This window comes from Aythya marila, assembly GCF_965140915.1.
Source record: "Aythya marila genome assembly, chromosome: 3".
In the NCBI taxonomy this organism is placed as follows: domain Eukaryota; kingdom Metazoa; phylum Chordata; class Aves; order Anseriformes; family Anatidae; genus Aythya; species Aythya marila.
Window position 1 is genome coordinate 118,800,865 of NC_139044.1, and position 23,686 is coordinate 118,824,550.

Below are 23,686 nucleotides of genomic sequence, written 5' to 3' on the forward strand. Positions count from 1 at the left end.
ACCAGGCCGTGGTCTTGCAGCCAGTTTTTGATCCACCTCATGCTGCCCATCCAGCCCAAACGCCGTCTGCTTATCTATGAGGATCTGAGGGGAGCCAGGGTCAAAGTGCTGTCTGATAAAGTGTTCACATTTCTTATGCAGTGTGCAATACTCCAGATACACACAATAGGTCGTGATATTGGTTTTTACAGCATTTCACAAATCTGAGTGCCAAGTGGTTTTTCCACAAAGCTGGCCCAACTCTGGACTTTCCCTGTTGATTTTTATAAAATTCTACACAGTAGAATTTTAAACTTCTAAACTCCCTTTTACCCAGGGAGTTTGTTGAGTCTACTTCTGTGGTGGTTTTACTAGAAAGGGCAGCTGAGCTCCACCACAGCCACTCTCTCACTCCCCCTCCTCAGAGGGGAGCAGGGAGAAAATATGATGAAAAGGGCTCAAAGGTTGAGATAAGGACAAAGATATCACACAGTAATTATTGTGACAGGAAAACAGACTCAGCATAGGGAGATAGTAAGATTTATTGCTTATTACTAACAAGCTAGAGAAGTGAGAAACAAAGGAGAAAACCCAAAAGCACCTTCCCCCCATCCATCCTCTTCCAATTCCTTCCCCCAAGCAGCGCAGGGGAATGGGGGAATGGGAGTTGTGGTCAGTCTATGGCACTTTGTCTCCGCCGCTCCTTCTCGGTCACTCTCTGTCCCTGCTCCATGTGTGGTCCCTCCCACGGGTTGCCATCCTTCCCAAACTGAGCCTGCAGGGGCTGACCACAGGCAGCAGCTCTTCCAGAACTGCTCCAGATATGGGTCCGTACCATGGGGCCCATCCCCGTGAGGGGAAGAAGAGGGGAAGGAGAGGGTGGCTCTCATTATGAACACTTCTGTCCTCCCAAACCACCGCTATATGTATTGAGGCCCTGCATCCTGGGATTTAGCTGAACATCATTCATTGATGGGAAGTAGACAGGAATTTCTTTTCTCTCTCCTGTGCAGCCTTCACTTGTGTTTTTTTGTTTGTTTGTTTGTTTTTTTCTACTTGTTTTGTTTTTTCCTTCTTTTCCTTTTTTTCCCACTTAATTAAATTAGATTTAATTTAATTTAATTTAATTAGATTAAATTATATTAAATTAAGTTAATTTAAATTAACTTATCTCCGTCTGTGAGTTTTTGGGTTTTGTTTTCTTTTAAGCATACTTTCTTCTCCACATCTTCTTCAAAGGAGGGAGAGTGAGAGCACATTGTGGTGGAGTTCAGCTGCCCAGCAAATTAAAACCACCATACCTGCCCGGCTGGGGCTTGGGATGCAGATGCCCCAGCAGCCTGGCTCAGCCCCAGCACAACCAGCAGCTGCCAAATTTCACTTTCAGGTGCTGTATCATCTAATGGCCTGACTTCCAAGAAAGAAGAAAGCCTCTCCCTGCTGTGTAAACAGGAAGCTTCAACCAGTGCAGAGGCTTGGGGCTCTGTAAGGGGTGGGGTAGGAGCTGGACTTTGGCAGTGCAAGAGCTGGGCTGAGGCGGTGCAGCAGCTGGGCTGAGAGGCTGCCGGAGCTGGGCTGAGGCAGTGCAGAAGCTGCAGAGCACCAGGGTGGGCAGGTAGGTCCCCGCTGACTTGCGCTGGGCAGGGCAGGGGCCACACAGGGAGCCCCCTTTTCCTCCTGGGCCTCTTGTGCGCAACCACCCTCTTGGTGAAGAACCTTTTCCTGATATCCAGCCTGACCCTCCCCTGTCCCAGCTCCATGCCGTTCCCTCGGGTCTCCCCCCAGTCTCCTCTTCTCCAGGCTGAACAATCCAAGTGACTTCAGACACTCCTCATATGCCTTCCCCTCTAGGAAATTTACCATCGTTGTTCCCTTAGTTAGTAGTTTTGCATGACAAAAGTGTAAGGGTATGTGGATGGCGAGAGTGTTGGCTTCATTAGGTCATCCAGTCTCCAGCTGCTACTTGATGGGCCAGAGATTGCCTCTCTCCAGGCAATCCCTTTCTCTACCTCATGTGGGCGAGTGCTGTAAGGACGAGGAGCCAGGGTGAGACCATTCCTGCTAGGTTATACATGGGTGCTGTTGAAGGCAGCGCCTTGTCCATGGCTATTTGTGCAGCCGTGCCAGTGGTTGCATGTGTCTGTCTGGCTGTGTCTGCCTATCTCAGGGGTGCCCGAGGATGGGTTCCAGCAGCAGGGCAGAAGAAATCCGTGGGCCGGGAACTATGGAGAGGCCTCTTCTAAGGGGTGGTGGCCTCCTCTAACCTGATGTAACAAAAGTCTCTTTTCCCCTTCCACAGCCATGGAGTCACAGGAGGAGAGAGCAGCTGCTGGGGAAAAGGCACGAATTGCTAAGCAATTGCTGGCAGAAGCATTTGAGAAGGAAGGACTTGATGAAGAATACTGGCTCCCCAAACTGTCAGAGATACTGGGTGTTAAGTCAATAAATGCTTTGAAACATCTACAATATGAAGACTACCTTAAACTGGCACGTGAAGGACGGTATAACTGGGAGACCAAGGCACTCAAAAGGCTCCTGGGAATCACAGGCAATGAAACAGCTGTTGATGAGCTGCAGAAACAGCACTTGGAGAGGATGAAGCAAAGACAAGAAGAAGCCGAGTCAATCCTATGGGAGCTGGAAGAAATGCAGAAGAGCCGCAGCCACAGCAAGGAAATGATAAGGCAGAAAGAGGAGGCCCTACAGCAAGCCATGGACATTCCCAAGGAGTACTGGGCACCTCCAGAGAAGGCATTGCTGGATGAGCTGGTGAGCATCCGGAAGCAACTGGAGCAGCAGGAGAAGTCCATGGGGGAGAGGGAGAATGTCTCTGACGAGGAGGTCCTGAGGCGGGCATCGGGAGGCCTGGCTCTGCAGGGGATTTACCAAACCAAGAGACTGGAGGATGTGCTGGCAAAGCGAGAGCAACTCATCAGGGTCCCTGATGGCTTCATGCTCACTGGTCCAGTGCAAGGGTCGCTGCTTGAGAGGAAGGAGTTCTCCTCCTCTGCAGCAGAAGCTGCTTTCACCAAGTCCATGGAGCAGCTGGGGTTCAGCATCAGCACTTCTGCCAGTGACAGGTTCTCGGGGCTCAGTGTTGAAACAGTTGTAGATTCCGGCAAGTCCTCACAGTCAGAGGACTCCCATCGGTCACGCTCGGAGCAGGCGTACATTTGCACCACCAAGTACCAATACATCCCTCTGGCCTCCTACTACTTCCAAAAGGACCAGCTTCGCCTCTCAGATGCAGCCCTGCGAGAGCTGCAAGACATCGAACAGCTTCTGAGCATCACCCAGGAGGCAGACAGGTTCCTACTGAAGAGCAGGTGCGCCAGCTTCTTCAGCAGGTTTGGGTCCCACGTGAACCAGGGACCCCTCCACTTTGGGGGAATATTCTGGTGGAAAGCATGTGCCGAAGGTTTCAGGGCAGAGCAATGGGATGAGATGAAGCAACAAACATCTGAAGCACTGAACAGCTACGTCGGCGCTAGCTTCAGCGGCTTCGGTACCAAGTGGGGAGTGAAGGGGGATGCTTCAAACTCCAGCTCACAGGCATCAATTCAGGGAAGAGACAGAAGCAGCACCCACACAGCAGTTCAGCTCCATGTGACCAAAACAGGGGGCCCAGCAGAGACGGATTCCCTTCCCGAGTGGAAATGCGGGCTTGTGGCCAATAACACAACCTGGTGTGTGATCGACCGGGGCTCAAAGCTGATCCCAGTGTGGGACATAATCCTGTCCAACCACAGCAGCGATTTTAAATCCTCCTATCAAATGAGCAGCAGCCTCAGGGCTGTCTATGAAGAGCTAACGAATCAAAGCACCGGTGTGATCTTTGGAGAGGAACTGGTCAGTGCTGTAGAAGAGGCCAGAGCTTTCCTGGAGCAAGTAAAGACCTGGGAGGGGACAGTGGATGAAAAGAAACTGCTCATGTTGTTAGATTTTAAACAGGGTCTGAATAAGAGAACAAAAAATCACAGTGTCTGGATCAACATATGTCTGTCAGACAAAGCATTGCAGGAGTTCCTGGTGAACACTGTTTCTTTTTGCCAGAAGTCTTCTCCAGAAAACACCATCTACATCAAATCTCTGCTGCAGTGCCTGCTGGATCCTCACATCTATTCTGTCAAGGACTTCCCCAAGACTTCCTTCATTATGCAGTGGGTCTTCCACAAGGAGCACACCCTTCCCCAAACTCACAGTATTTCCAGTCTTGAAGATCTCAATACGACACTGAAGCAGATGAAGGAGTACATCCAGGAAGTCACCTATGAACCAGCAACTTCTGCATCTGCCATTCATGAGGCAAAGATCAAAGCCACCTTCACTGTAAGCCTGGCTGTTTCTTCCTTGCTCCAGTCTCTGCAGCAAAGGGCACAGGAAGACATAGAACTCTTAGTGCTCTTAGTTACAACCAGCACGGGATACCAAGTAGAAAGCGGCACTTTTCAGTACCTCCTTGGGTGTCCAGAAATTAATTTCATGATACAGGAAATGCGCGTGGCACATAACGAGTATCAGAGCCTGAAGGAACAGGATGTCTGCAGAGCTCAGGCCTTCCTGCTGCTGACGGGGCTCACCATAACATCCGAAAACAAGAAGGTGACCCCTGAGCAGAAGAATGACCGCTTAGTTTTCATGAAAGAAAAGATGAAAAACACATGGTCCACAGAGATGAAAGCTCTCCTCGAAAAGCACAATGCATTCAAAGACTGGGAGAGGCTGGAAAGAGATTTGCAATCCATCATCAATGGGCAAGTGGAGGACACATCTGGCAACCTGAAGAAAGACAGAATAATCAGAGACCTGGAAGATGCTTTTCAAGGCATGCAGCCTCCCAGTCAGTGCAAACCCAAATCAGACAGCAGCAAATCCAAAGCAAGTCAAGCCACTGCAAACCCAGAGTTCGTCAACTTACTTAAGCACCTCGGGCTGGAAAGGTACTATCCAAGAAAAATGGGCACAGAAGATTTCCACATCATACACCAGACATCTGTACACAAAAGCCAGCCCAGCAAGGACAGCGAGCTACCATTTTACTTCCTGCAAAGGCTCCTGACCGTGGATTATCGGGTGAGGTACCTGACTTGCAAGAAGACAAGTAAGCCAGGAGTCGCGCCCACACCAAACACCTCAGGGGAGGAGCACGAGCCCTCTGATTCCTTTGATGACTTTCTCAGTGACTTGGACAAAGGAGCCCCTGAATCTGCAAGCAGGGAGAGTCATGTGCACCCCATGGACCTCCAGATGGCAATTTTTCATTGTGCTGATGATTTCATGAGACAGTACCTTTCATCCAAGCTCGCTTTCTGCCAGTTTGCACTACCCCTCCTGGTACCAAACCCGGGCACTTCACAGATAGAGTTCCCTCTCTGGTCCCTCAGCCAAATCAAGAAGAGCTGGAAAGGGACGGTGAGATCGGGAGAGCAGATGAGGATTAGCAGTCACGACGACAAACTCATTTATCAGGCAGAGATGCCCATCGTGTCCTTCCTCCGCATCGGCAGCTCTCCTTCCTCTTCCAAGTCTCAGCTCCTGAATGCCCTGCTGAGCAGGAAGAAACACGACACTTTTTTCCACCGCCATTGTGAAGGAAGCACCAAAGACTGCTTGCTGATGAAAGGTGTTGTGGAGATCTCCTGGTACCTTCCCCGTGGTAGCGACGACGACAACAGATTTAACGGCCCTGTTGCTTTCTGTAACCTGCACGGAGATGCGAGAGATCATGAACCCCAGCTACAGTTTTTACAGGAGATCTCTGCCGTGAACGTGGTTCTTGTTTCTGAGTTTGATCAGAGCAATGAGAAAGGCAGGAAAATTTTACATGATCTGTGGCAGTCTCAGAGGCCTTTGGTTTGCCTTTTCACTGAGAAAGAGAGCATTGCAGCTGGCCGATCTGGCCAAAACTTAAGAATAGGGATCAAGAACAGAAATGAAGCAGAATTAGTGGGTGAGCTGACAAAAACCATCCGAGACCTAGTGGAAGGGTCGAGCACGCTTGTTAGCCTCAATGCATGCCTGAGCACAGCTCGCGAGCACGGCTTCTTAGTCGATGAAGATGCAGAAGCGTGCGTGACAGCCAAAGAAACGGCAATCAAACTGGTGAATCTGTTGAAGAAGGAGAAGTTGTCTGAGATCAAATCACAGCTACTGCCTCTTCAGGGAAAACTGTGGTACCTGTGGTGTAAAAAGGACAAAGAACTCACAAACTTGCAGGAAAAGAAGAACAAGAGCATAGAGCATCATCGGAGCGAAATTGAATCGGAGAAGTCTGCAATACGAAGAGAGCAACTAGGCAAAGCCATTCCCCTCAATCAGCTGATGAAAACAGTCCTTGACTTTCTCCAGTCACAGCCAGACAATAGCAAGAAATTCTTTCTGCAGTGGATGAAGATCTTCATGGATGACATCTCCCCTGATCACCTTGATGAGCTGAAGAGAGAGTACCATCAGAAATGGTATCAAATTGTATCAATAAAGAAAAACAATGAAAGCAACCTGAAAATGCAATTGGTGAAGAAATTAGATGCCCTTTGTGATGAAATCAATGATTCGTCCATTGGCCTTGAGCATATTTTGAGAGAGGTGGGGCAGATTTATGAGGCACTGGAATCAACAAACTCCAAAGAAAAATGGTATGTCAAACTACCTGAAATTGCTGCCAATCTGATGGTTTTAGGGTATCCCATTGAGCTGATGGATGGTGATGCTTCTTACATACCACTGCAATGGATTGGAGCCATCTTTGACAGGTTAATTGAGAAGCTAGGGGACAAACGAGTATTTGTGCTTTCCGTGCTTGGCATCCAGAGCACAGGGAAGTCAACCCTGCTGAATGCCATGTTTGGTCTGCAGTTTAACGTCAGCGCAGGGAGGTGCACCCGGGGAGCGTTTATGCAGCTCATTAAAGTGGACGAGAAGCTCCAACAGGATTTGAACTTTGATTACATGCTCGCTGTTGACACAGAAGGACTTCGTGCCATAGAGATGGCCAATAAGCAGTCACTTAACCATGACAATAAGCTGGCCACCTTTGTCATTGGCATTGGCAACATGACTCTGATCAACATCTTTGGAGAAAATCCTTTGGAAATGCAAGACGTCCTTCAGATTGCTGTGCAGGCTTTCCTGAGGATGAAGCAAGTTAATATTTCCCCAGGCTGCCTCTTTGTGCACCAAAACGTGGGCGAAATAACTGCAAAGGAAAAGAACATGGAAGGACTAAGACGTCTGCAGGAAAAGCTGGATGAAATGACCGTGATTGCGGCCCAGCAGGAATTCTGTGACATCACCTGCTTCAGCGACGTCATCCGCTTTGACGTGAAAACCCACATTCATTACTTTGCTCACCTGTGGGAAGGAAACCCACCGATGGCACCGCCCAACCCCACCTACAGCCAGAACGTCCAGGAATTAAAGAGCAAAATTCTCCAAGCTGCCAAGAAGGAATCGCACAGCAGCGTTTTGAGGCTCTCCAGCTTGAAAGTTCGTATTAGTGACCTGTGGAATGCCCTGCTGAATGAAAACTTTGTTTTCAGCTTCAAGAATTCAGTGGAGATTGCTGCCTACAAGAAACTGGAAACTGCATTTAGTCAGTGGACCTGGCAGCTGAGAAGTCACATCTTAGACTTGCAAATGAAACTGGAAAACAAGGTGCGGAATGGAGAGTTGGACAAGGTCACCACGGATCACCTTGAAAAACTGGTGCAAGAGACAAGTGATGCCATCACCAAGAACATGGAAACGTTCTTCAGTGAAGACAGAGACCGTGAAATACTGATCCAGTGGAAATGCAGCACAGAACTGAAGCTGAAAGAACTGAGAGAGTCCCTTCTTGTTGAAACGCAAAGGAAGTGTGCGAAACTTATAGAAGTAAAGAAGAGCCAGAGTAAACTGGATGAGAGGAAGTCTGAATATGAAAACGAGCTCCTGAGAAAGAGCAGAGAGTTGGCCCTGTCTCTAAAAGGGCAGAAATTAGGTGAAAGTGAACTGAGAAACCGCTTCAATTCTATCTGGATGGAGTGGGTTGCTGAAGTCTCTTCTGCTGCTCCCCCTCAGGAAGAGGTGGACATCGATGTGGATATAGAAAACGTCCTTCTAGATCACTTTAAGGAGCCTAATGTGGTTAAACAAATATTGAATTTATACCAAAATAATACATTTTCTCTTGACATAGAGAAACATGTGTCTAAGAAAAAAGGCTTCCGCATTTTTTCTAAGAGCTTGGACGATGCCGATGTGACCAACATGCACCGCATTACAGATAGCATCATAATGCGTGTGAAGGCAAACATTGAGAAGAAGCAAAAGGACAAAATGGATTACAGTCGAACTTTTATTCATGAAATACTAAATGAAGTGGAGAAAGGTATGGACTCTGTTCCTACCACTGCAAAATACAGTTTTAATAAAGTTTACAAAATGGAATTATCACTGTACCTGTGCAGAATGGCAGCAGAAAGGTTTAAAGACATGCATGCAGCATTCAGGAAAGCAAATGATCCAGTCGTCTACCTGGTGAGCAAGAGAGAAGACTTCTTCAAATGTTTCCAGATTTCCTGCCAAGGAGCCTCTTGTATCACAACATTTGCTGATTTCCTGTGCAGCAAGATTGCCCCAGCTCTTCGACACGCCATCTATGAGAAGACAGCTCTTGACATAGCTCGAGACGTGAAGGATAAAATTCCAGATTTCGGAGGCAATAGATCCACTCTGGAATATTACATGCTGAAATACCTAGCAGAAGAAAAATTTGAAAATTTCAAGCATTACCTTAATGCCCCAGGAGACTTTTTAAATAATTTCATTAAGACAAAAGTTGAGACGTACTGTTTAGATAAGAACAGAAGGCTAGAGACGTTTTTAAGAGACTCCCTCTCTCATTACTCTGAAAACATTCAGTCAGCTGTTTTTGCATCAACCACGGTTGTCAAAGACAGAAAAGACAGAAAGGATAAAATCTCTCTTTGGCTGGATGAATTCTGCAGAGCACTCAGAGATGTGCTAAGCTTGCCCAGGAGCGACCTGAAGGGCATTGAACATCAGGAGATAACAGACATAGAGTTCCTGAATAATGCCATGACAGAAGCACTGTCTCCTGTTATTGATGATCTCAGGAAAGAGTTTGAAGAAGCTCGTATGAGCTCCTTTGAAAGGCAGCCTCACACAATACTGGCTGAGCAGTTTGCAGGGTGCCAGGAGCAGTGTCCATTTTGTGGGGCTGTTTGCACTAACACTATGCCAAAGCATGACGGAGACCACCGGGTTGTCTTCCATCGACCAAAAGTTTTGTCAGGATACAGATGGCATAAAACAGACAACCTAGTCATTGATATTTGTTCTAGCCTTGTTTCAAGTGACTGCCTATTTCTGGTTGGTGAAGACACATGGATCGCCTACAAGAAATACCGGGATGCAGGACCTCCATATTCCACTTGGAGCATTCTTCCTGATCCATCCATGCAAGCATACTGGAAATGGTTTGTGTCTTCTTTCAGGACACAGCTAGAACATCACTACAATGGGAAATTTCATGGCAAAGGAGAAATCCCTGCTTCATGGCACAGAGTTACAAAGCAGAATGCACTCGCTGAACTGGAGAAATATTAGGCTAAGATGGTATGAAGGAAAAACTGCAAGTGCTTTGCATTTTAGAAGAACGTAAGGAGTGCTTCTTATGCCGCTGCTCAGCAATTCCCTTGGTGTGTGATAAAGTCAAAGTCCTCTTCCTTTCTTGCCATAAATATTTACATCAGCTTTGTCTTAAAGCAAACTAGAAAAATATTCCTGCAGGAAGCAGTCATACCGCCAAGATCAAGACCAAGTGCCAGATGAAGAGCGAAGGCAGCATTAGAAAGGACCAGTTTTATCAGCTGCTGCGGGAAAAGAAATGACACTGGCAAAAGAACAGTTTCCCTGCAGCAATATTTGTCACACTTTCACAAAAGGACAGCAGGGTCTGCGAGCATGTGAACATGTGGGGAACTCGGCTGTTTTGATTTGGGGGATTATTGTTTGCATTCATAAACTCAGTACTCAGGTGCTATTCTCTTTCTGATGCCATTAAAGCAATTAACGCAGCAGCCTATGCAGATTTAGACAGTGATTTTTAACTGTGTGGTTATTAGGTATAAGTCCTAGGTTAAGATGTGCCCCCACTTCCATGAGCCATTCCTACTCATGAGCCTGGGCCTGGCAAAGTTCCTTGCAGCTCCTAGCCACCCCAACTGCTTTTGCCAAGCACTTCTGTGTTGGGTAAAAGCCCTTTATAACCAATGTAGAGAATTAGACAGCTTTGCAGCTTCCTCAGCAGCTGTCAGCAGTGCGTGAGCTTAGCGTTTGTGCTGTCAAGACAGGCAGGTGGCAACTGAACAAAAATGGTCTAGAGAACATGGAAGTGGCTCTGCCTGCACCAGTGCAGTGGGAGGGGGTGTTTACTGTGCACTTTTCCTGCAATCCTGCTGCAAACCCAATGACCAGAGTCTCCTGAAGAGCTGTCAAGAGTGGTGATTCATTATAATGCTTTGTAGTCTTTGCTAATAAACTGATTCGGTTGGACTGGACTGGTCTGTGCATGCTTCATTTCAAGGTGAGCCACAATTATCCTACAATCATAAAATCAGAATGGTTTGGGTTGGAAAGGACTTTGAAGATCATCTAGTTCCAATCCCCCTGCTATGGGCAGGGCCACCTCCCACTAGATCAAGGTTGTTCAAAGCCCCATCCAGCCTGGCTTTGAACACCTCCAGGGATGGGACATCCACAGCATCTCTAGGAAACCTGTGCCAGTGCCTCACTGCTGTCATATTAAAGATTTTCTTCCTAATTTCTAGTCTAAATCTCCCCTCTTTTAGTTTAAAGCCATTCCCCCTTGTCCTATTGTTACACGTCCTGATAAAGAGTCCCACCCCAGCTTTCCTGTAGAATCCTAGAATCATGAAGGTTGGAAAAGCCCTCCAAGATCATCTGGTCCAACCATCACCCGATCACCAATGTCACCCACCAAACCATGTCCCCAAGCACCACGTCCAACCTCTCCTTGAACACCCCCAGGGATGGTGATACCACTGCCTCCCTGGGAAACCCATCCCAATGCCTGGCTGCTCTTTCTGAGCAGAAATGTCTCCTCATTTCCAGCCTGAACCTCCCCTGGCACAACTTGGGCCCATTCCCTTCTTATCAATGGGTGTCACATTTGCAAGTCTCCAGTCATCTGCAACATCTCCAGTTGATTAGGCCCACTGATAGATGATGGAAATTGGCTCAGGAATCACATCTGCTAGTTCCCTCAGCACCCTCAGGTGGATCCCACCTGGCCCCATGGACTTGTGACAGTCCGGGTAGAGCAGCAGGTCTCTTACTCTTTCCACCTGAACTGTGGGGGGGTTATTCTGCTGTCTGTCCCAGACTTCCAGGTCAGGAGCCTGAGACCCTGAGGATGAGACCTGAGGATAACTGGTCTGACTGCTGAAGACAGATGTAAAGAAGGCATTGAGAATCTCAGCCTTTTCCTTATCCTCCATAGTCATGTTCCAGTAAAAGATGGAGATTCTTCTTGGTCCTGCTCTTATATATATATCACTATATATATTTATATTTAAATTATATATTAAACATAATATACATACATATTTATCATATATATAATTATATATTATTAGTGTATATATATTATATTATATTATATTATATTATATTATATTATATTATATTATATTATATTATATTATATTATATTATATTATATTATATTATATTATATTATATATGTAGTATATTATATTATATTATATTATATTATATTATATATATTTCTCTGCCAGGCAGAGAAATGGGTCAGTAAGAGCTTCCTGCAGTTGCACAAGGACAAGCACAGCGTCCTGCCCTGGGGTGGAGCAAGCCCAGCACCACCATCTGCTGGGGGCAGCCGGCTGGAAGCAGCCTGGCAGAGAAGGGCCTGGGGTCCTGGTGGGCACCGAGCTGAACAGGAGCCAGCAAAGGGCCCTGACCACAAAGAGGGCTGCTGCTCTGTTGGGCTGCACTGGGCAAAGTGCTGCCAGCAGGGCAAGGGAGGGGATCCTGCCTCAGCACTGGTGAGACCCCGTCTGCAGTACTGGGACCAGGTCTGGGCTCCCCAGGATGAGAGAGACCTGGACGTACTGGAAAGAGGCCATGAAGACACTGCATTCCTAATTCATCTAACCGTCCAGCCATCAAATTCATCTCTCTCCAAGACTGTTCTGTCCAAGGCCATTTCCAAAACCATCAACAATCGTCTCAGAGTTTGTGCAGGATGGGAAAAGCCCCTGCGCTGAAGCAGGCCAAGAGCAGCTGCTCCTGGCAGGAGGACCAGGGGTGAACAGGGACTCACAAGCCCCCCCGGTCCTAATTCATCTAATAGTCCAGTACATCTCGCACACCAGCGTAAATCATTAAACAATCATTTTATACGCCCCCCGGGTTAATAAGCTGATAAAAAATACAACCAGCATGCATTTGTCAAGACCAAATGCTATCTTGCCAATCTAATTCCCTTCCCTGATGGGTTAATTGGCCTCGAGGATAGGGAGACCAGGCTGAGCTTCACTATGACCAACTCCCAGGGCAGGATGAGGCCTTGGTGATGCAGCTTGGGGAAGGGTCTGCAAACCCCCAATCCCAACCTGCTTCCTAAATGCAAGGCTAGGTGGCAGCCAGCCTGGGGCTCTGGGAACATGTGTCAGCTGTGCAAGGCTGCTCCAGAAGGGTAATACCTCTAATTTTGAGGTGGACGTGGTGGGAGCATTGTGGGGGAGGACAGAGCAAAGGCAGCAGTCCCTGGGCAGGACTCTGTACGATTTTACATTTGCATCCCACTAGGCCGGGGTGCAGGCCAGCACAGGCAGGCAGCAGAAAAAACAACAGACCCACAGCTGAAACACAAAGAGTAAAGTTATTTTCATTACAGAATCACAGAATAGTCTACTTTGGAAGAGACCTCCAAGATCACCTAGTCCAACCTCTGACCTAACACTAACCAGTCCTGCACTAAACCATACCACCAAGCTCTACATCTAAACGTCTTTTCAAGACCTCCAGGGATGGTGACTTAACCACTTCCCTGGGCAGCCCGTTCCAATGCCTAACAACCCTTTTGGTAAAGAAGTTTTCCCTAATATCCAACCTAAACCTCCCCTGGCACAACTTCAGCCCATTCCCTCTCATCCTATCATTGGTGTGTGTATATTTGCTGCCATACTTCTGATGCAGCAACTGTTGATAAAATCACAGAATCCTGGAGCGGTTTGGGCTGGCAGGGCCCTCAGAGCCCCCCCAGTGCCACCCCCTGCAAGGTCTTAACACCCTTTGGTACATGTGTGTGATGTCGGTCTCTGACAGAAGATCTGCATCTGGTAAGGGGCCTCTCAGCCTCCAGCAGTGTCCTGGGGAGCTGTCCCTGATCGTGGGGTGGCTGCCACCACGCGGCCTGCTGCTGTGCAGGGAAAGGCCCCAAAAGCTCATGCAGCCGTATTTATGGAATAAAGCGGTTGGCTTGTAGTCAGACTACAAAAAATGGGAAAGGCAAGCACAACACTCCTTGCACCCACGACTTCTTTTACTCCCTGATAAATTAGTCTTGGAAGAACCTCCTGCTATTCGCTTGTTAATCACATGATGATGAAATGGCCTCAAGTTGCACCAGGGGACGTCTAGGTCGGATATTAGGGAAAATTTGTTCACTAAAGGGTTGTGAGGCATTGGAAGAGGATGCCCAGGGAAGTGGTTGGGCCACCATCCCTGGAGGTGTTCAAAAGGCGTGTAGAGGTGGCGCTTAGGGACATGGTGTAGTGGTAGACTGCTCAGTGCTAGGTTAACAGATGGACGTGGTGGTCTTGGAGGTCTGTGCCAACCTAAGTGATTCCATGGTCCTGTGAACTGGTTTCCAGGCTGACGAACATCAAAGCACACCACACAACCTGATTCAGGGGGGTTCAAAAGAACAGGCAGGAATCAAGGAAGTTCGTGGCCTGGTCAGGGCCTAGGCCTTTCTTTCTTGGGAGCCCAAGCCAAGCTGCTGTGGGCTAGGTCAAGGAGTTGAGTGCATCCATCGCAGTTAACCGTAGGTATTCTTGTTAGTGGTGGTTGGCAGTAATCTGTAATCAGGTAGAGAAGCTTAGGGAATAAAGCCTCGGTGTCCTCGTGTATCATGGACTCCTGTGAACCCCCAGCTGCAATTTCCTGGAACCCAAGGGTGACACAGGACAGGTGTTGGGTGGCAGTGCCTGCAGGGTGATAGGGGACATCCCTTGGCACAGATGTCCCTCCAGACATCTTCCAGTGCTTGTTTTACCACCTCTACCAGGGTGCACTTCCCCAGTTTGGTGCCACTCAGCCCTAGTTTGGACCTGTTTGCCCTTTGGAGGATGCAGGCCTGAGCAGCTCCAAGGGGCAGGAGAAGGACAGCAGCTCAGCTCTGTGCTGATGTCCCAGGATCCCGGGACAGGAACAGCCGGACAGACTGCCACAATGCCCAGGACATCCCAAATCAACAGCCCCAGGAGGTCATACAGCAGCCAAGAAGAGGAAGCATTGAGTGAGCATCCTCTTGTGCATCCCTCTGGGATGGGCAGCAGCTGGGGCACACCAGGAGATGTGCTGAAGAAATCCAGATTCTGAAGGAGCAGGGGCAACAGGACAGGGGACACACAGAGAGTGTCATCTGCCTGGATGTCCAGAACAGCCCCAACAGGATCCCTCACCACAATGGCTTAGAAAGGTAAGGCTGGGATAAGAGGGAGGGTCCTAACATGGAAAAGCAGTTACTGAAAAGGGAGAAAGAACAAATGGTGAATTGTCACTGTGGAGGGAAGCCTCCGGGGAACACCCCCTGAACGCTCAAGAGAAGATGGGAGCTGTGGTGGTGGCACTGACTGGTAGTAAGGGGCTGCAAACACCGCGCACGGCTGTCACAGGATGGAAGGAGACCGGCTGCTGAAAGGGCAGACTGCTCTGCAAAGTGATGCACACCCAAAAAGCAGGCTCAGCCTCATGCCTCCAGGGATGAATATGACGCCAGCTCCCCAGGCGAGACCTTGTGGTTGTAACAAGCAGGTCCACAATGGCAAAGATGTTCAAGACAGGGAGCTGGGAAGAAACGTGTCTGCGGGGCAGGGGAAAATGTGCACGTGGCAAGGGTTTGCTGGGCCAGGAGCATGCTTGCTGGAAGCATCCTGCTTTGTGAAGCCTGGAGCAGACGGAGCTTTCTCCCACCTGAGTGTGGGAGCAGAAAGGAGCCACCAGCACAAGGAGCTCCTGCCCCTGCAGCACCCCCACCACCAGCAGGAGCACTGATTCCCACTCTGGGCATTCACATCTTCAACACGCGCTGCTATATTGGCTGTGCCCTCTGCTGGGGTCTGCTGCCCTCAGACTGGAGACTTTGTTTACGCAACTTCTATTATGTTATTTCTATGCAAAAACCCGCTGGGCCCCAGCACCGCTGCTTACTCCTTGGGATCAGACACGTGGGTTTCATCCGGACTGCAGTCCACGGCTCCTTCAGAACAGCAAGCAATAAAACACACACCACACTTTGCTCCATTGCTGAGGGCATCCAGCTGCTTTTTAAAGCCATAATTTCACCTGTCTTGTCTTTCTTTCTTTCTTTCTTTCTTTCTTTCTTTCTTTCTTTCTTTCTTTCTTTCTTTCTTTCTTTCTTTCTTTCTTTCTTTCTTTCTTTCTTTCTTTCTTTCTTTCTTTCTTTTTCCCCCCTTTTTTTTAAGTGTATTAAAAGAGCCTCAATTAGATGACAAAACTGCAGGATATGCCAGTGGGCAGGGTTCGGTCTTGATGCTCCCCCAGCTCTCTCCTGTGGCTTTGCAGCCCCATACCCAAAATCTGGCCCTGGTGCTGCAGAGGTCACCTAGCACTGCAGGAAACAAACATGCACACATCGCTGTGAGTTTTGTCTTAAAAAGCCATCATCCTTCCAGCTCCCAAGGAAAACAGGAATAGAAAAAAGAAAGAGATGAACAGAAGGGGAGGGAAAGGAGAACCACTACAAGCTGCAGCTCAGCTGGCTCAAATTGAAATTGGGGCCCTTAATCCACAAAGAAACATCTATACACAAATCTCCCTGCTGCTATTTTTGCCTTCCTAAAACTAGTGTTAGCCCTAGAGTTGGCAGAGCCATTAGTCATTAAATAAGCAACCGGCTGCTGTGGCCACAGGGGTGTTTCAAGCAGCCTTCTGGCAGGGTGCTGCAGACCAGCAGGGACACGGTGGAGTGGCAGTGAATGGGGACGGGGATTGGGACACCCTTGGGCACCCATGCTCCAGCACAGCCTCCGTTACCATTGCCAGGCTGCTGATCACAAGTCAAAGTGGTGAGCAGGTGAATTTGTTCCCCAGTAGTATTTCTGGAGCAGAAGAGAAAAATATCAGTCTTATAAATAAACCCAATAAATGCTCCGAGTTGTACAAAGACATCAAAGGTGCTCCCAACAAGAAACTCACACCGAGAGCCCCCAGCTCCCCAGTGCCCTGAAGCTCCTGGAGTTTCCAGGGCTCAGGAAACCCCATGGATGCTCAGAAAAATCCAGGGGTGCTCGGGCAGCCCCAGGGATGTGTGGGCAATCGTAGGTTAGGGTGAAGCTCAGGCAGTCGTAGAGAGGCTCCAGAATGCTCCAGATGATGCTTGGACACAGGCTGCTTAGTGATGCTCAGGCAAATCCATCGATGCTCCGGCAGCCTCTGGGATGCTCAGGAGCTCTGAGTGTTTGGGCAGCCGGAGAGAAGTGGGCACAGGCACAAGGGGAGCGCCCTGCTGCGGTACCATGCATGCAGACAGCACAGCTGGTGTTGCCTCTGCACGTCCTCCCAGGCTGTGCTCTCCAGCAGTTTCTGCGTTCTCCACCCTTCCACGGTGACAAAATCCACATTGCAGGGCAGCAGGGCTGTCCCCAGGCCAGGCAGACCCTCAGGGACATGCGGCCACCCTGCAGCTGCAGCACTGCCCTGCAGCACTGCCCTGGTCGCTCCCATTGCTGCGAAAAGGAGCTGCCAGAGCCCCAAAACTGCAACTGCTGAGTTTGGGGCTTCTCCTGGGGGGGAGACAGCCCCAAAGGGAGCCTGGTGCTGCCCCCTGGCGAGATTTGGGATTAGGAGAGGTGAGGTTTGGGATTAGGGGAGGTGAGGTTTGGGATTAGGGAGGTGAGGTTTGGGATTTGGGGAGCCATGCCAGCAGGGACTACAGGAATAAAAGTACAAACGGGTGCAAAACCAGATGGCACAGCATGAAACAAGCTGTGGTCCACACAGGGGAGCAGCAGGACCTGGCCCCAGCCAGTGCTCCACTGCCCTATAAACTCGGGGTCCCCAGCCCCCTGCAAGCCCCGGCCCCCTACAAGCCCCAGACCCTGCTCCTTGCAGAACAGAATGGGCAAATTTGGAGCAAGCCCCCATCACCCAGTAACTCCCCTGTCACCCACCACGCTGGCACCCTCAGGCTGCCCTGGCTGTGCCCCAGACCCCCGGGTGATCTGGGCACATGAGGGGTGCCAGGACCCCATACATAGCTGGGCTGCCGTGCGTGGGTACAACAGGCTCCCAGCAAGGAGTGGGGACCCTTCTACCTCGTGCCCACAGCCAAGGCTGCCTCTCCTCGCTGTCTGGGAGGCAGCAGGTCCCTCAAGCACAGCCACTCCGGTGGTTTCACGGCTCCAGCCACGTTTATTGAGGCCCTCAGCCCTGCCCTGCTGCTCTGCACACCCTGCCAGCCCCGGAGTTGGAGGCAGAGGATGCCCCGGCACCTCCTTCGTGGGCTCCCCCATCAATGCGCTGCTCCTGGGCACAGCCAAGGAAGGTGTTGCACCTCCGTGTCCCCTCTCTGTATCCCTCACACCCTGGGCTTGCAGCGGGATCTGGTGGCTGGGTTATTGCCACAGGGGTCCCCACACCCCGCAGGGCGCAGTGGCACCTTGTGGGACCCGGTGTCACCCGGCAGCGGGTGGCTCAGGGGGCGAGGGGCGAGGGCAGGCTCCTTCTCCTCGCACAGCCCTGCCTCTCCAGCCAGGTTTGGGTTTTTCTGGGGGACACGGTGGCCTCGGGACTCCTTCCAGCACCGCTTCCATGTCGTGTGCTTAATTCCAGCCGCCGCTTTGTCATCCCATGGCATCGCCTCCCTGCTCGCAAGCTCCTGTCCGCGTCACTCTGAGGACAGAGGTGACCACAGTCCACCTGGAGGCACCCCCGGCATCCTCACGGCCGGTGCCCCCCGTGGATGCGCTAAGGGGGATGCTCACCCCCGGCGATGCTCAGCAGCTCCTCCAGCTCCTGCTGCAGCCGCAGCCCCAGCAGCTCCCGCAGCAGCTCCCGGCGCCGGCTGCGGGGGGCGACCCCCATGCGCCGCAGGGTCCCCTCGGTCATTCGCAGCAGGGCCCGGCCGCTGACCCCGTGCTCGGCCGCCAGCTGCACCAGGTCCCCGTCCCCGCACCGCGCATCCAGCCAGGCGCACACCTCCGGCACCGACCACTGTGCTGGGGGCCCCTCCGAGACCTGCACCGGGAAGAGAGGGGTGAGATGGGGTGCCCCCTCGCACCCCCAGCCCATCCCTCCAGCCCCGTGGGGGATACGGGGTCAGGCTGGCTGCTCCATGCCCAAATTCCACCCTTCCCCGAAATGGGACCCTTCTGCCATCCCCGTGCCCATGCTGGTGCCGGTGCTCACATCCCCTTGGGGTCTCCCGTTCGCCTCCAGGGACACTCCAGCCCCCAGCCCCCAGCCCCCAGCCCCTGCCCTCACTCACCTCGGCCAGCGAACATCCCTCCGACAGAGCCTCGGCACCATCCTGCAACTTGGTGTCCATGTGGGGGTCCTGCAGGGCACGGGGGCAGCTGGGGCTCCCTACAGAGGGGGCTGCAAAAGCTGGGGTGAGCACAGCCCCCTGCACCCCTATTCCACACCATCCCCTGGGGTGTGGTGGCTGCCCTCCGCCAGTGCAGCCCCCTCCTGCCCACCCAATTCCCGTCCCCCCAGTTGGAACCGGGACAAGGCCCCAGCACCCATCCTGCCGCGTGGGTGCACGGAGCCGGGCACACCCGGGAAGCGAGACCAGCCCCAGCTCCCCACCACCTCCGCAAGCCCCGGGGGGGCTCCGGCGTGCCCTGGCACCCCCAAGCCAGCCCGGACCCCTTCCCCAGCCCAACGTCCTCCTCCCCACCACCCTGCAGCTCACAGCTCTGCCCTGGGTCAAGCAGGAACCCACCGCACGGGAAGCAGGAGAGCAAAAGGAACCTTTGCCCGGGCGCTCCCTCTGCAGGCACCCCAACAGCACCCAGGGCTGCCAGGGGCGCGGCGGCTGCTCTGCGAGCTCCAATCGTGCTCCCCCTTCCTCTTTGCCCTACCCCAGCCCTGGCCTCACCCTCCCCACGCAGCTCCAGGGGTTGGCGAGACCCCGGCCAGATCCAGACACGAGGTTTTCCAGGGGTTGGAGGAGGGCAGAGCGGGGCAGCATCCTTACCACAACCAGGTCCAGGAGCTCTGCAAAGGCTCCCCCCTCTCCCGTCCCCGTTAGGTGCAGAAGGGGCCCGTCGCAGCCCGTCCCACGGGGTAAAAGCCCCCACGCAGATCGACGCGGGGCGCACCGCAGCAGCCTCACCTCCAGCGTGAGCGCCAGAACAGGGCGAGCCCCGAGGATGAGTCACATCCCGAAGGGCTGCAACCCTGCCCTTACCTGCAACAGCCCCCGCTGCCTGTGCCCCCCTTCCACGCAGCCCCGGGGGGGTCCTGGGGCCAGCTCAGTGCCCACGCAGGCAGCTCCAGGCTTCGTAGCAAAGCGAGCACCCAGACATCGCTGTCGGGTGGCAAAATATCTTTAAAGGCTGCTGAACCCAACACATCCCGCGAAGTAGGAGTGCGCCAAGCTATTAAGCAACTTCCAGAGGTGGGGAGAAAAAAGAAAAAAAAAAAAAAAGTCTTGTGCATCCAGGTAGACGCAGAGCTGGCAGGACGTTGACGGAGCCCTGGGAACGTGCTCCTAGGTGTGTGGGAACGCCGGGGATTTCAGTGGTCCGCTTCACACCGTCCTACCCCAATGGGCTGGGAGGCACGGAAAGGAGGGTGGGGATCAGTGCCTGGTCTCCATAGCACCTCTCCCCATCCCCAGACCCCAAAGGGACCTCTGCCCCTTGAAGCTCTTGGTGACGTGGACGCCCCCAGCTACCCAAATGTGGGCAGAGGGATGGATTTTCAGCCTCTCTGGCTGCCCAGCATGCTCCGACCGCTGGGACACCAGGTCCACGAAGCACAGAAGGTGCGTACAGAAAACTAAAGCACTGCCCCTGCTCCTCAGGTTCCCTCCCACCCACAGGCAGCTCAGCACAGAGCAGCAGCATTGCACAAGATTTCCAGCCAGCACCAAGCAGGCAGCACCCGCCGTCCCACCCAGCTCTGATCTCAGCTTTGCCTCCACAATTGCAGGGCTGCTCGGCAGCAGGTGGCTTGCAGAGGCAAGGTTCCTTCCGTACAAGGGAGCCGAAGATTTTTGCAGGGTGTTTTGGAAGATTTCTGTAGTGCCTGGCATAGCCCAAGCCACCCTCATCGTAACAAAAACGTGAAAAGATGAGGGAGGAAAATAACTCAGAACATTGACCAAAAGGGCAGGAACAACGATCTCATGTTCCCAAAATCCTGGGAGAATGAGTCTGCAGAACCGATGTTTCTTTGTCACCAGCTTGTTTCTGCCCAAGTGTGTTTAAAATTCAGAAACAGGGAGAGGATAACACCAAAAATGTGGAATTAGGGTGCACAGAGAAGCAAGGGAGAGGGGGGAAAAAAAACACCAGCCAAACTTTTTTTTCTCTCCTGGTTTATTGTGGCAAACATCAGTGACACTCAATTCTGAGGCAATTTGCTAGTTCCATGCTGTTCAGACATCGTGCAATCTTCCCCCTTTGAACCAGGTCAGCCACTTGAGTTTAAACCTGCTTCTGAAGTTGTTACTCCCTACAACGGCACGTTACCCCACATCTCAGCCTGCCGACATTCAGCACTTTGTGGATCTCCTCACCTCTGAGCTTCATTCTTTGTGCAGTACTTGGGAATCATTCTTTTTTTCTTTTCCAGGGAAAAAGAAAATAATAAATCTTGCTTCCTGAAGAATTACAGTAGAAATCAGACTGGTTACAAGGACCTCGGAGACACTAAGAGCCACATTAACTTTTATTTTCCTCGACCTGGAAAACGTCTTAGAGTGCGTTTATTAGCTGAAAATTACCAGCAGTGTAGCTAAAAGGTATTTACAAAGGCCACCAAAAATCCTTCCCAAGAAGGATTGTTTGTATCTTTTTATTAGTGCATTGAAATGGCATTGCCAGGCACAGAATACTCGTTGATGAATACTCGTTCAGCAGTCCCTTGTCCCATTACTGAGGGTAGAGCTCCACTAGCATCGCGTGCCCCTAGAAATGGAGAGAAAAAGAGAACAGGCACAGAAAGGACTGGGTATTACAGGCAGCAGTCAACAGGAGATGCCCACCTCCCGCCCATACTAAAATAAAGGTGAGGTGGGAGCCCAGAGCTGATTCACGATCAGATTTGCTCTGGCAGCTCCGTGCCAGCACAGGGCAGCTCCAGGTGCCGAGGCAGACCAGCACACCACGCTGCTCCCAAGGCAGCCCCTAAAGCACTCAGCGAGGGGCGAGCCAGGGCCAGGCCCTCGGGTTACCCACAGAACTACCCCCAGGCAGCACAACGCTCAACCAGGGCTCCCATCCCCAGCCTGATGGAAATCAGGAACATTCCATCTCCCACCCATTTTTCTTGTAGTGTGGGTAGTTAGGGTCTGGCGGCCAGAAGATGTCGCGCTGTACGGAAAGGTGGAGCCCCTCCCCTGATGGACAGTAGCGCGTGGTCTGTGATGTAAGTAAGCGGAAGTGACGTTGTGGGCCTTGGCTATATAACACCGTGTAACTCGGCAATAAACACCATTTGCCATCCACCACATTGGTGTCTGTGAGCCGAAGGACCGAGCGGCATTGGGTTGGTCGCTGTGCCGTTCCTGAACCAGGTCGCCACTGCCCCTGAAGGCAACAAGTGGTGCTGAAACCCGGGAAAACTCCTGGATTCGGGTGAATGACGGCCGGAGCGGCAGGACCAGCCCAGCGCGGAGGATGCTTCCGGCCCAATAAGGAAGATGGAAACCCTTGTGAAGGTCGTGTCAAAATTACACAAGCAATGGGGTGAGTTAGCTGAGGAAGCCAGGGGCGCCACTGGGGATCCAGGGTCTGATGAAATCTGGGCGAGACCACCGCCATATATGCCCCAAGACGGCGCCAAACTAGAAGACGAAGGGTGGGGTGAAGATGCCTCTGGCGGGAGCGGGGAGAAAGTGCTAGATTTAACTAACACGTGCAAATGGTGGAGAAGAACGAGAAAGAGAAGGGTTGTGGGGGCGACCTGGAAGGAGGTAGAAATGCGAGCAAGGGGCAGAGAGCCAATCAGAACGTCCATCCGAAAAAATGCTCTTGTGGGCAAACACCTGGACGAGAAGAAGGCGGGGCGAGCTACGAGGGAGAGAACGGCCTGCCCGCAAGGATGGTGGGCTCAATGGAAGGGTACTGGAACTCGGAGGTGACTAGTCAGTAGAGTTCCAACTCCGGATCAGATACTGATTCAAATTCGGAGGAGGAGAAGGAAATGGGGACAGATAGAGTCAAAAGCAAAAATATCCCCATCCAAAATAAAGCAGAACCATGAGGGGGAGAAATTCCTCTCATGGTTTGGAGGAAAATTAAGATTGTGTGCGCCGGCTGGGCCCCATTGGCCACACTAGCGTTCCCGGTCCAGGTGACGGACGGGGGACAGAGCGTCCACTCGCCAATAAACCCTAAGAATGTACAAGCGATTGTTAAAGCCATCGCGGATAAAGGGCTTAATTCTGCAATGGTCTCCACCCTCATAGATGGTGTTTTCGGGGGAGACGATATGCTCCTGTTTGATATAAAACAAACTTGCAGACTGATCTTTGACGGGGCAGGGATGATCATTTTTAAACAAGAATGGGAGGACAACTGTACGAGACAACTGGCCCAAGTAACTGGGGTGGATCACCCACTATATGGCTCTAGCCTGCAGCGGCTAATGGGTACGGACCCAACAATGATCACCCCCCAGGTGCAAGCCCAGGGCCTGCAGGCCCATGAAGTTATGGCAACTACTCCTGCGGCCAGAGAAGCTATTCGTACAGCCTCTAGAGTTATTGCCAAACCATTGCCATGGTCAACAATAAAACAAAGTGAAAGCGAGAGCTTTTCGCAATTTGTAGATCGTCTCCAGGCAGCGGTCGACTCTTTGTCACTGCCCGTGGAGGCAAAAGGCCCAGTCGTAGCAGAATGCCTATGCCAGCAGTGTAATTCGGCAACCAAAGAAATCTTGCGATCACTGCCGGCGGGGTCTAGCATCGCGGACATGATTAAACATGTCGCGAAAGAAGAGCACGTAACCCCGAGCCAGGTAGCTGTTCGCACCGCAATAGCTAACGTGATGGCATGTTTTAAATGTGGCCAGGCAGGCCACATCACGGCAAATTGCCCTCAGTTGGGGGGTCCGCCAACAGCGCTCCCCCCATGCCAAAACCGACCCAGAAGACTGTGTTGGGCCTGTGGAAAGAAAGGGCACTTCGCCAAGGAATGCAGATCTAAAACCCAGGGAAATGGGAGGGGGAGAGGGC

General features: G+C 51.5%; 1 protein-coding gene across 1 annotated transcript; it reads left to right on the forward strand.

The window, feature by feature from the left end:
- Nucleotides 1-2,280: 2,280 nt before the first annotated feature.
- Nucleotides 2,281-9,588, forward strand: LOC309876215 (interferon-induced very large GTPase 1-like; the record flags this gene model as incomplete). The annotated part of the gene is made up of 1 exon (XM_082756219.1): nucleotides 2,281-9,588. One exon carries the CDS (start codon nucleotides 2,281-2,283, stop codon nucleotides 9,586-9,588), a length of 7,308 nt encoding a protein of 2,435 aa, XP_082612345.1.
- Between the last annotated feature and the right edge of the window lie 14,098 nt (nucleotides 9,589-23,686).